The 13270-nt window shown below is 36.1% G+C and overlaps 1 protein-coding gene across 1 annotated transcript in view; it reads right to left on the reverse strand.

Annotated features, from left to right (window-relative positions):
- The window catches only part of LOC126194829 (oxysterol-binding protein-related protein 1-like), a 424899-nt gene that overhangs the window by 318575 nt on the left and 93054 nt on the right, over positions 1 to 13270 (reverse strand). The window contains exons 6-11 of the mRNA XM_049933164.1: positions 11045 to 11189; positions 8771 to 8916; positions 3265 to 3477; positions 3066 to 3185; positions 509 to 637; positions 326 to 409 (exon numbers count right to left, since the gene is read on the reverse strand). Of these exons, the coding sequence (XP_049789121.1) occupies positions 326 to 409; positions 509 to 637; positions 3066 to 3185; positions 3265 to 3477; positions 8771 to 8916; positions 11045 to 11189 (837 nt within the window). The remainder of the gene's footprint in view (positions 1 to 325; positions 410 to 508; positions 638 to 3065; positions 3186 to 3264; positions 3478 to 8770; positions 8917 to 11044; positions 11190 to 13270) is intronic.

Consider the following 13270-nt stretch of genomic DNA (forward strand, 5'->3'; position numbering starts at 1 on the left):
GCGTGGCAGAATACATGACAGTAACTTTTAAATTTGGTATATATCGGTCATTTTTCATTTGAAAACCTATAATGTATATATCAATGCAATCACAAAAGACTATAGAACTTAATAAAGTAATTAAAAAAAAAAATCGATTTTTCCGCCATTCTGTATCCTTGTTCCATTAAACATTTCAAAACATAGGGAATTATATTAGAAATAGAAACTGAAAGATTTTGACAAACAAGCTGACTTTAATGTCAGTGGGAGACTATATACCCGTCATACTGAATCCCCAAGGAACTATTCATTTCACTTTCCAAAAACAGTAATTTTAGCATACCTCCTCCTGTTGCTGAAACAGAGAGAGACAATGCCCAAGGGAAGAGAGCATGTCACCAGCAGTGTCAGACAAAGCCTGGAATCTCTGAAAAGCATCAAAATTATGACATTTGACAATTCCTGCATAAAACTGTCATACTTAAAACTTTTCATATATTTACTGTGAACTGTTCTTTCAACTTACTCTTATAGCAGCTCCTGTAATTGTGTCAGATGCAAGACTATTATTACTCAAGACTTCAACTACAGCTGTGCTGTCTCTAAGTTGTTTTTCTAATACCTGATGATGGGCAGCAGCAGTCTGCAGAGCATCCTGCAAAATTACTTACTATTCAGCATCATACAAATAAATTCATCATAATATAAATTTTAGTCAAATTATGAACAGCAAGCTGAACACCATGCATGTAAAGGGTATAACAAGACAATCCATTTTATTTATCATCACTGCATAAATTTAATTTGGGCACAAGATATGGGTAAAGGAGATTTTGTACTGGGAAAAAAACCACACACACACACATACACAAAGCTGCACATTCAAAACATCTAAGACATATCAATGTCTAAACACAATAAAAAGAACACTTCCTCTCTGTCTTTTCTATCACACGTCTGCAGACACTAAATGTCTGACAAACAACTGAGGTTTTACAAATCAAAATAGCAGAATGAAATATTTTCATAAGTCACAGTTACACTGCCACATTTCTTTGGCCCACTATGTTTTGAATGATTCCTTGGTGGTAATGATACTTTGACTGTAAACACTTCAGTCCTTTACAGTCTGTTTGTTCTGTTGTTCTGATGACAGTCACTGTTACTCATGTTGTTTCGCAAGCTGTTGATACTGGTAGTATGCTGAAGTAAAAATTGAATCTCTTGACTGACTGGTTCCTTTTTTCAGAATGTTAAAATACTGGTGTGTTAAAAGTGGTGTGTAGCCTTTCATTCAAAGTAATATTCACACCTTTTGGTTTGCAAGGTATCATTCAGGTCAGTGTCCACATCCTTTGCTCTCCCGTGGAGTTAATGCTCAATTTCAAGTGCTAGCATATGTTAAATGTAAACTTTTATGAAGTACAAGGTACTGTCAGAGGTAAAGCTCCAAGGGCAGGTCGTGAGTCATGCTTCGATAATTCATTTGATGAACACTTTCCTGTGTAAAACATCTCAGGATCGAGTACCAAATACAAAAGGCAGAGATCCCAGGTCTGAATCTCGCTCAAACATGAAGTTTTAATCTGCTGGAAAGTTTCAAGTCAGCACACAATCTGCTACAGAGTGAAAATTCATCCTGGACATGTGAAATGTATCTTTGTGTGAACCTAGTCTTTGATGCCCATCATAATGTCCCAAACATATTTTTACTCCTAGCATACATCTGCTATGATTAATTAATCTCTACAGAAGCAGCTGCTTAAGACTCTGAATTGCACAATTTTATGCAAGTCTGCTCTTCACTTTTTTAAAGATAAGAGCGTACAAATTAGCACCATCTTGTTCTGTCTGTTGGGTGCTGGCATCATGGAGTTTGGACATGAGTGCGACTGCTCTGATAATTACTCCATATAGATCAAATTTTCAGTAGTACATAGTTAACATTTTGACATGTACATGTGTGTTCAGTGACATGCGTCTACTGTAATTTTTCTGTTGAGAAACATGTCAGCTCGAGCACATAAATTAAGCTAAATACATCTCTGAATTTTTTTATTTCGCATTGTTATACCCATATTGCCCTTGTTATTTAATACTCTTCTCTGCTCTGTATGAGTTTAAAATAGTGCAGACTCAATTTTGCATTGGCATTCCATTTTTCATTAATGATGAAGTGAGATTACTATAAGGTAAAATATTTCTTACATCGCTGACCGTCACGCAAATGATCCAAGTAAGAGAACCTTCTGCAAAATGGTCACAATTATTATTACATTACTGTTCTCTGAAATACTTGAAATACCTTGCAAATTTCATTACATTTATACAATGTACTACATACATAGAATATCTTCCTTATAATTGTCTATGGACGCTACACCATGAAGCAGGTTCTTGACTTCCTGTATGGTCTGGTTCTACTTCCATTCTTTTAGTAACCAAAATTATATTTCCCATGTCTTACCAACAATGAAAACATATTTCCTTTTTAAGCGTGAGTTATCTCACAAATAAACTTACATTCTCTAACTAAGTACATTTCTCATCTTATTATTGCAAAAGATGATGTCAAGTTTCTGACTTCTCTCTTGGAAGTGTAGAGGATCATATGTACAATATATTCTTCTTCCTAGTTCACAGAGATGACTTTCATTGTATGAGCCAATCTTTCATGCTGAATTGCCAAATATTTATGACAGTTCTTTTTTGTACAGAGTATTTCTTAACAATTTCCTCTAAATGGCGTAACGTAAATAGTGTCAGTTCACTGTTTTCATGTGTGCATTCTTTGTAATAGCAATTTTGAGTTTCCACTGTTCACTAGATGGCCGTGCAGTTTACATGTTTAATATTACAATGTGAAAAGACCAGCACTATACACATGCCATTTAGCAATGATCACCAAGTTCCCAAAACTGTTTAATGTGCAAGATGCCAGCAAAGCAAATTTCTGAAACAACTGATTATGCGATTTAATGTATTATGCACATACGCATACATACTGACATCTGGAATAACTGAGTGGGGATATTTTCAAACTGTTTACTTAGTTTCAGTTAAAATAGTAGATTTTCTTTTACCTGCATGGACCCAAGCGGTTTAATGTTGTCATCCTCTTCATCACTGTCATGTTTAATATGACCTTGACTTAAGTAGTGCGTGCTGAATTCTGCATGTTCTGAAAATGCATTGATCCATTTCTAAAACAGAAAATAATCCATAATTTAAAACAAATAAATTTATAATATCCATGTAGACACCATACATGTCAAGTTATACCTGTCTGCTTATCTGTCCTGTAGTTTCTCCATAATTTACAACACTAAGTCGATGGACTGCTCCATCTGAGAAATGCACTACAAATGATGAATTATCACAGTCAAGTGGTAAAATGTTTGCACCATCAAGATACTTAAAGTCCTTTCTCTTAAATCCTGTGGAAGCATCAGCTCTGCTATTGAAATATGTAAGAACCCCACGTTCCAGCACAGCCTGTAGAAAAGCAAATTTAATTAAGTTTAGGTTTTTGCTTGTTCCATGGATGATATCCATGACAAGTCACTATGATGTGAAATGTGCCAGTAGGTTCACAAATACAATACATATTCTCTGTGCAAATGTAATCACTACATGCCAGACATTGGCACACAAGGTGTGATCAAAAAGTATTGAGGATTTCTTAATTTAATGGGCATTATTCATTGCATTTCGATTTTTTTTTATTTTGCTGGTACACATGTTCCACATGTATGTATGCATTTTCAGCTGTTTTGAATATTTAGTTTACTGTTGACAGTCGAAAAGGTTATAGGTACTTCCAAGTGCTCAGTGAATTTTTACTTATTAAAAAGATGGTTCAAAGAATTTGCATGAAATTTTGTTTGAAAAATAGAATGAAGTGCAACAACACATTTCAAATGTTGACTGTTGCTTTTGGTGAATCTACTATATGAGTAAGACAAGAGTTTACAGTAGTATAAACATTTCAAAGAGGGTCGAGAAGACGTAGAAGACGATGACTGCTGTGGATGCCCTAGCACATCAATTATTGACAAAAATGTGCAAAAAGTAAAAAAAATGGTAATGGAAAATCACTAGATCATCATCAGAAAGGTCACTGACGATTTTGGAAAATCATTTGGCTCATGCCAAGCAATTTTTTCAGATGTTTTGGGCACGAAATGTGTAGCAGCAGTGTTTGTTCTAAAATTTTTGAACTTTGACCTAAAATGATGTCATATAGACATCACTCAGGAACTCCTGAATGAAGTCGACAAAGTTCCAGAACATCTAAAGAAGATTGTAACTGGTGACACAACATGGGTATGTGGGTATGATGCCAAAACCAAGGCCCGATCATCTCAATAGCAACTGACTGAAGAGACATGACTGAAAAAAATTTGACAATTACAATCACATTTGGAGGTTCTTCTCACTGTTTTCTTTGATTATAATCAGATCGTGCATACGAGTTCGTACCCTATGGTTGTACGGTCAATAAGGTATACTACCTGGAAGTTGTGCATCATTTCCGTGAAGAAATCTGAAGAAAATAGCCAGAACTGAGGCAAAACCACTGGTGGAAATGGCATGACGATAATGTTCTTGCTTACATCTCAATACTGGTTCATGATTTTTTGACAAATAATTTTTTTTGGCAGAAAACAAAGCCATATGTTGCCTCAGCATTGCATTCACCAGCATGGCTTCCTGCAACTTCTCTCTATTCCTGAGGCTGAAGAGAACCATAAACGGATGTCATTTTGCCACCACTGATGAGATAAAATAGAATTGTTGAAGGAGCTGAATGCCATTAATGAAAAATGGTTTCCAGAAGTGCTTCCAAAATAGTAAAAAGTGCTGGCACAGTGTATTATATGTGAGGGGGGATAACTTTCAAGGGGACAAGTTAATGTTGATGAATAAATAAAAATTAAGAAAAATAAAAATTCCCATGACTTTATGATCACATCTCAGATCTGGATTTTTTTTTTTTATTTACAACAAAATTTGATAAATGTATGTCAACCAAGTACTTATACTATCGACTCAGAGATTCGTCTACGAATATAAAGAGTTTTCAAGCGCAAATTATTTCAGTTCTATCTGTCAGCACTTTTAATTGGAAGAGAGGTGGTCAGATATTGTAATGGCTCCATCCTTTGCCTCTCTGAGCAAAACTGATGGCAAGTTGTGGACAGTGGAGGTTCTTTTTCTTTCTAGTGTTACATTTATAAGTGCTACTACTTTTTAAAAATTGTGCCTAATGCTTCAGAACAAACTTCATCACAATGTAATCGTATTGGGAGGCCATTGTTGATACAACCAACTTTTTAAATCATTATCTACAAGTAGTTCAAGAATGGATATTGGTTATTATCCTTACAGCACTTGGTGTCTGTGTATGGAATTGACCCGAAACTTATTCAGTGCAACATCAATGAAGCTACGCAAAGAAAGCTAATTTTTGAATGCTTTCAGCACCAAACATATGCAGAGGAAATTTTGCTGAACTGAAGTGTTTTGGAAGATTTATAGTATGAGATTTCAAATTCAAGTTCTGATAAAAATGCACATCCATGAATTTTGAACTATCAGCTTTACATGGTTTCTTTCCTCCATGCTCTACTGTTGTTGATGATGATACATCCAACCTAGAACTGAATAAACCATTTTAATTAAGCGATAGCCCATCAATCAATAATACTTTTGAATATTTTATTCATTGCTGCTCCTGTTATTGCAGTTCTGCTCAGCAAATTTCTACTTTAATAGTGTAAGTTGGAAGATAATTTACTTATATAGCAAGAAAAATGGGTTTCTCCAGAAGAATGTTGTTTGCGCAGTTAGGTGCCTTACGCAGATCATGAAAAATTCCGATAGGAGAAATCCTGTCACTCTAACATCTTAATACACAATTAACTGCAGAATAGATGGCATATTTGATTGTGATCCCTTTCTTCAGTCCAAATTGTGACTGACTCAGAACATTATATTTACGGATATGCTCAGTCAAAATACATCACCTTTTCCACAACTTTTGAGGAGGAAGCTAATAATGAAACGGGTTGACTGCAATAAATTTTGATGGTTCTAGAAATATGATGTTTCACTGATCATTTTAAGGTTTTTAATGTACTGACCACTGTTAGTAAAGGAATTTACTTTAGTATAGATATGAGTGAAAATGACTACTCACAGTGTAGATGAAGTATTGAACAGTGGATACACATATAAAGAAGATGTTGAAGCTGCATATTATTTCAGAGCAAGCACATGCATATTACGTTTTGTAAATAAATACAAGTTTGGAAAACTGAATGAGCAATATTTGCAACATCTTGTTTATGTGCCTATCACAGGCTTAATATTTCTTCACATCTTCTAGTCACACCTCCACTAATGGTATCAATCTAATATACCCAATTCTTAACCCTTTTGCGGACCCATTTTTTTGTAGCAATTCAGCAAAGACACTTTTTGTTTATCATATTAGACCTGTGATTAGCTGATTATGTTTATTTTTCGATAATTTTACTTTTAGGATTTAGGACCAAAAACTATGACAGTATATATATCACCACAATATCTTTGCGAGCTGAACAGAAAGCTGAAAAAAAATAAGAAAGCGTTGTGTGTTTTTATTTTACTTTATTTCAAAAATATTTACGTTTCATGTTTACAAACAGTTTATAATCAACATTAACAATTTAGAACATCTAAACAAGTAATATTTCTTTCCCATACAAATGTTCAAATGAGTGTCAAATTTTTTATTATTTTGTTTCCATAGAACTGGCAGAAGCATGGTTCAATACATGTGCACTCTGCAGAAATAGCATATGTATTTTATTCTAGCCTCATTTTTTTTTTTAAAGCACTTTTGGAATTGTCTGTAATTTTTTCCAAAATGGACACATGATGTCCCACTTTTGCCAGCTGAACATGATCTGGTACAGTGTTCTTCTTGGTCAGAATTTCTTCGAGCAGCATGTGTGGTCAGAATTTCTTCGAGCAGTATGTGAAGCCGCCTATCAACTGTTTTGTGAGTCATAACAGTAAGTTCAGTTGATGTTGGTATCATCCCTGTCCTTCATTAATTTGGTAGAATATAAAAATATTTACAATCGCCACAACTTGCACGAAGTAGAGAATCTGGTGCCACCATTAATAAGAATGTTGACCTATCGCAGAGTGTTCTCTAAGATTACCAAAGTGATCTACACTTCCCATTATATTATTGTATGTTGCTACAGCTGTTAAACAATTGTTACTGCTGGTAATACCATCTTTATTCTTCCTTGTAACAAATTCCTAGGATTGTCTGAAGTTGTCAAAATATTGAGAGATATGTTGTTCATCCACTTTATATCTCCAATACAACTGCACAAGAACTAATATCCTCCTTTTTTCAAGCTACATTCCTCTCTTGTCACTGAAAGCACTTCTTTCCAGTTTTCTCTCACAATGCCCACACAAAGACACGGGCCGATAAAAGTCACAATAATGTATACTGTAGAAATGAAGAAATGTATTTTGGAAAAGGTAATGACAATCGGAAACTGATTGCTGTAGCAGCTTTCACACACATGGTGCAGTGTACTACCACAAGATATCAAGCACGCAGAGGTGGTAAGATTTATTTCCAGTTAATTTTGTGGTAAGTATACTTCCCCTTTGTGGTAAGTTTACTTCCCCAGCTCCTTTGAGAAATTACTTTGGTAGTAAGCAGCATACTTCCCAAGAACCTTTAAAACATCATTATTTGCTGGTATGTGTACTTCCATGCCCCTAAAAGATATATTTCACAACAAACAGAAACTACAACTTGTGCAGTGAATCACTACTACATGCCAGGAACATACAGGAGCGGTACAATGTATCCTAGAAAAAAAAACCACAGTTACTGGGAAATATAGCCCCCATGGCATGCAAAAGGGTTAAAACACCACAAATACACATTAAGAACATATTTCATAAGTTTGATTGTGTAAGTAACGCAAATTACATCTCAGTTCCACAAACAGAGTATATTGTATGCCATTTACAATTGTGATGGGGGAGAGGCGTTCATTAGATAGTGATACATGAAACATTTCAGTTGGTTTCATTGCCCCAGAGGTACTAAATTTGTTTAAAACTGAATTCAAATAACTGTGAATATCCTCTTAATGTAACTACTTCACTTCCTAGTTAACAAACTACAACTAAAGCACATATGGCTGGCTGACTGAATGAAAAATGTATAACACTATTAAGCTTATCTATTATGGATGAACCACACATATTCCTATCTGCATTTACTCTCAAAGTAGTTCAATTTAAGTATGGTTCGTAGTCAGATGTTTACATTTAACTCGTGTATGTGTTTCCTTCAATAACTGTATGATGCAGTAGTTCATTGTTTCCCTCAATTTATAATATGCTACTCTATATGCACAACCTAAAATCAATTATTTTACTGCTACAGGAAAACTAAAATCATCATTAATTTGATGATGTATAACAATAATTTCATTTGGACCTGTTTTCACTCCTTCTGGCCAATGCTAATAACTCTATTACTCTGAGTTCTGTATATCTGTATCAAACCAGTTCCTTTCTGAATGAGAAGTACATATGAACGCATATGCACGAGTGGATGTGCACATCCCCCTACCACCGCCCGCGCACGCGCACACACACACACACACACACACACACACACTTGACTCAAAAAAATCCATGAACAAAATTACTACTGTGCCCTATTTTATTGATTTCACTCTAATAATTTATAACATACCCACATTGGCTTCCAACCAAGAAATCGTGATCGTTTAAGAAGTTGTCCTTCAAAACGTGCAGCAGACTTTTGAAGTTGACGTACTGGTCGGACACACAGAACTTGTTGCATATGTGGATCCCTTGCTAAATTAACAGCAGTTTGTCCTGGAAAAATAAATTCATCATTTTGTCAAACAAAAATGTGGCAACTGAGCAAAGATTAAAAGTTCATGTCACAGATGTGAATTTTTGTATGACTGGTCACACACCACACTGAGTTTTGAATATATATAATGAAGTTATTAAAATATGCTGCCTTGCAGAGTAAATATACAGTTCTGGAAGACAGCAGCCCATTGCACAGGAGCTGAAGAGTTTCCTTTTTGTGGAAAAACAGAAGGTGTTGCATTTAAACTGCCAACAGAAAGTGAAAAGAAATGAAATACTGCACTAAAAGTGTTGCAACATCGTAGCACAAAATATATTACATTTCTGATAAGATAGCTTCAAAAAGTAATGAATATATTTAATACCAATAAAAAAATTCAACTCTCATGGGAGAGAGTTTGCTGGCTGCTCACCAACCAGATTTGACTTGGACATTCACGCACAATCTTTGCATTTCACATATAGTACTCGACTAATTGAAGCAAACAAACACACCTCCCAGCCTGACTCAAGGACTTCACTCTTACAGTTCTTTTTTCTGCACTTCTTAATCCTACAAACACCTTCTCACAATGGAACTATGTTGTTAACAGAAAGTATAAGGTGGAGAATGGCTACAACAACTGTAGGAGCTGAAGGAGAGATACACATTGAAAGAGTGTAACACCGAGTTAGAACATGGGGTGTCTCTGGGTGGTTCAACTGTAAAGGATGCGGGATGAGAATTTCATTTGCCCAGTGGCTCCTTACTTAACCTCATTTCACAGCAGTCAAGAGCAACATTAAATTGGATTACATGGAAAGCACAGCTTCACAAAAGGAAGTCTGTATTATCTCTCAGATCTTAAATTACGTGATATTAAAGTGATGTGCACGTAACAAGATAAATGAGTGACAGCTTCTATGTGCGCCCCCCCCCCCCCCCCCCACACACACACACACACACACACACACACACACACACACACACACACACACAGAGAGAGAGAGAGAGAGAGAGAGAGAGAGAGAGAGAGAGATGACCCATATGGGAACACTATTTCTATTTCTTATTCTCTGTCAAAGCATTAATTACACAGAGTAGTATTGTTATCACTTATTTGCGTAATACTCCATCACAGTGACTAGCAACTAAATTAAAGCTAAAAGCTTCACTACCCACCTTATTACATACATATCACTACCACACTAGAGTTACACACAAACTAAATTTAACTTTTTTCTGTTTATCTGAAAGGCAGATTGTAAGACATGATACAATATTGGTCCTGAATTTCAGAAAAAGTTGCAAAATGTTCAAACATGTAAACCATTTTGTACTGGTTTCTTAAGACTTGAAACCATTGGCTATAGTGATGATAACATGTGCCCTTTCTATTGTTGGTTCATGATAAGTTGACCCTTTTTAACAGTGTTGCCAGTAGCGGTGAAATCAGCATTAGTTGGAAGATACTCGTTCTATGAGTGTTGTCAATATTTCCACGTGTCACCTCTGCTTTCATAAATGCACAAAATATGGGCAATGCAGCCAGCACTGTGGGAAAGAGTTGGTACTGCCTTCCCCTCAATGCTCCCCTCCCTTGACTGCCCTAATCAAGGCCAAAGCACACCACTTGCCATTCCCAACAGCCAAGACTCAATGAGTCAACTTGTCATGACCAAACAGTACAACTGGTGGTGGTGGTGGTGGTGGTAGTAGTAGTAGTAGTAGTAGTAGTAATGGCAGCAGTGGTACTGAGAACCTGTTTCTGCAATGGTCCTGGATATGCGGTTACAGTAAGTCTGTTGCTTTTATAATTACAATCATGTATTACTGTGAGGTATGTCTTTTGATGAGGAAATTGTTGGAAGACTGAGACTATGGTTATCTCTGATGTTTATGGGCATTCATGGAAACAGCCTCATCAGGCCGGTATACAGGGATGCACAATTATGCCTACACATCATAAACAATACATGCATTTCAGTACATTCATGGTAGTATTTTATACTTTGTCTGTGTAAACTATACTTCATAATACCTAAACTAGCCTCAATATCCCCATTTGTAGTGAAATACCTTAATATAGCCACATTTTGGAAGCCCAAGACAACCAATTTCATGATTGAAAATTACTTTTCTCACCTCGAGTATTCTGAATTGTGGTGTCAATGCCATTCTGTAATAAAAGTACTGCTGCTTCCTTGTGCCCTCTATATGCCGCACAATGAAGACAAGAATTTCCTTGTGCATCTACACAATTTATACTTGGTGGCCTCTCATCTTTCAACTGCAACGGGAATTTTATTAAAAAACTTAATGACAAAGTTAGTGAATTTACATATTTACACAGATAAATGGTGATCATCCATTATGAAAACAAGCTGCAAAAATGTGCATTTATTTAGCAAAACGAAACATTTCCTGTATGCTGATAAACATACTTTATTAATACACATGGTACTTAAATGAGATAATAGAGTTAAATCAGTTGAAATAGTTATTTTAAATTACACAGCAACAAACTCAGAAAATAAATCTTAAAATAATGATTTGATAATTACCACACACTTGGTATTTTAATGAGATGATAAAGTTAAATGAGTTGAGATAATTATTCTAAATTACACTTCAACAAACTCAGAAAATAAATCTTAACATAATGATTTGATAATTACCAACACTGAAGATACAGTAAGGATGAAAAGAGACATTATGTTACACGTAACAACAACTCACCAACCATGATGACCTCAGACATAAAACATTATTTAAATCTGATAGTAAAGGTATCTATGACCAAGCTGAAAGAATGCATGCAAATTACAAAATGTTTCAAGGAAATGGTCTTTAGCCATCTGGGGGACATCAATCAGCATGATTGCCTTTGTTGTAGCTTTGTTTTTCACAAAGATATGAACAGCGGTATGACTTTTTTAAATGGCACCCTGTATTTTTTATTCGGTAATTCATTTCCCCTCCTAAAGACCTATTCAAAAACATATTCACTGAAACACAATGTTATTAATTACATAACACAACATTAACTTTGAGCCCAGGATCACAAACTCGTCCAGTTGCTGGAGATGTCAGAAATCAAATGAAAACCAAGTAAAAACATAACACATAATTGACTTTGACTCTCGTGTACCATTTCCCAGGAGTAGAACATTCAACGGTGATCAAAGTGGTGACCCTGGACACCGATACACTGGTGCACTCATTGAATGAAAGAACTATTTACTGTTCCAGTGTTGCCTACTGAAGAGAATTACAAGCAAGCATGATACGTTCCTGCATGTCCTCTGCAGTTGTTGGAATATCGTGATAGACAACGTCTTTAATGCATCCCCAAACCGGAAGATTTAAATCAGGAGACCTAGCAGGCCAAGTAACTGTTCCTCCTCGACCAATCCATTGGGCAGGATGCCTTCAGTTCAGAACACAACAAGCACACAAGGCATTATGTGCTGGACATCCATCATTTTGATACCACATAAGCATTCTGGTTCTTAGCGACACTTCATCCAGAAGAGGAGAAAGAATTTGTCTGAGGAAGTTGGTATACGCTGTGCCGTTTAGACTACCATTGGTGAAATAAGGGCCAATAATTGTAGTACCAAGCATCCCACACCAGAAGTTAACTATCCATTGACACTGATGTTCCACCTGTCTAAGCCATCGTGGATTGTCGCTGGACCAATAATGCACATTCCTTGTATGTACCTGTCCTTTGTTTGAGAAGGAATATTCATCAGTAAATAGAACATTGGAGAAGTAGTTCGAGTTGGTGAGGATTTGCTGCTGTGCCCACTGACAGAACTGTACACGATTCTGGAAATCATTCCCACGCAATTCTTGATGTAGGTGTACATGGTAAGGATGGAACCGGTGACGTGTAAGAATACGATGTACACTAGTTTTACGAATGCCAATCTTGTGTTCAAGCAGCTGTGTGCTCACATGTGGATTCATAGCAGTGGAAGTGAGAACAGTAACTTCAGCAGCTTCGTCTGTGCGGGAGCTATGATGATTGCATTGTCGTGGATTGAAACTTCGCATTTCCTGAAGCATTGCAAGAAGACCAGAAAACATCCATTGGGAAGGTGGGTTCTTGTCAGGATATCACTCCCTGTACAGTTCCGCTGCCTGCGTAGCATTTCGCCTACTTTCAACAACAACAACAACAACAACAACAACAATAATAATAACAGAAACGTTATGTCGATGCAGTTTGTAGGAAGGACAGCCTTTACTGTATGCCTACTCAACACAACAGTATTTAAAAGGACTAAACTACTGTACTAAATGTACCTGTACATAAGAAAACAGTATTGTAATTACTGTTCTGCTAACTTACATTCCCCATAG

This window comes from Schistocerca nitens, chromosome 1, assembly GCF_023898315.1.
Source record: "Schistocerca nitens isolate TAMUIC-IGC-003100 chromosome 1, iqSchNite1.1, whole genome shotgun sequence".
Lineage (NCBI taxonomy): Eukaryota > Metazoa > Arthropoda > Insecta > Orthoptera > Acrididae > Schistocerca > Schistocerca nitens.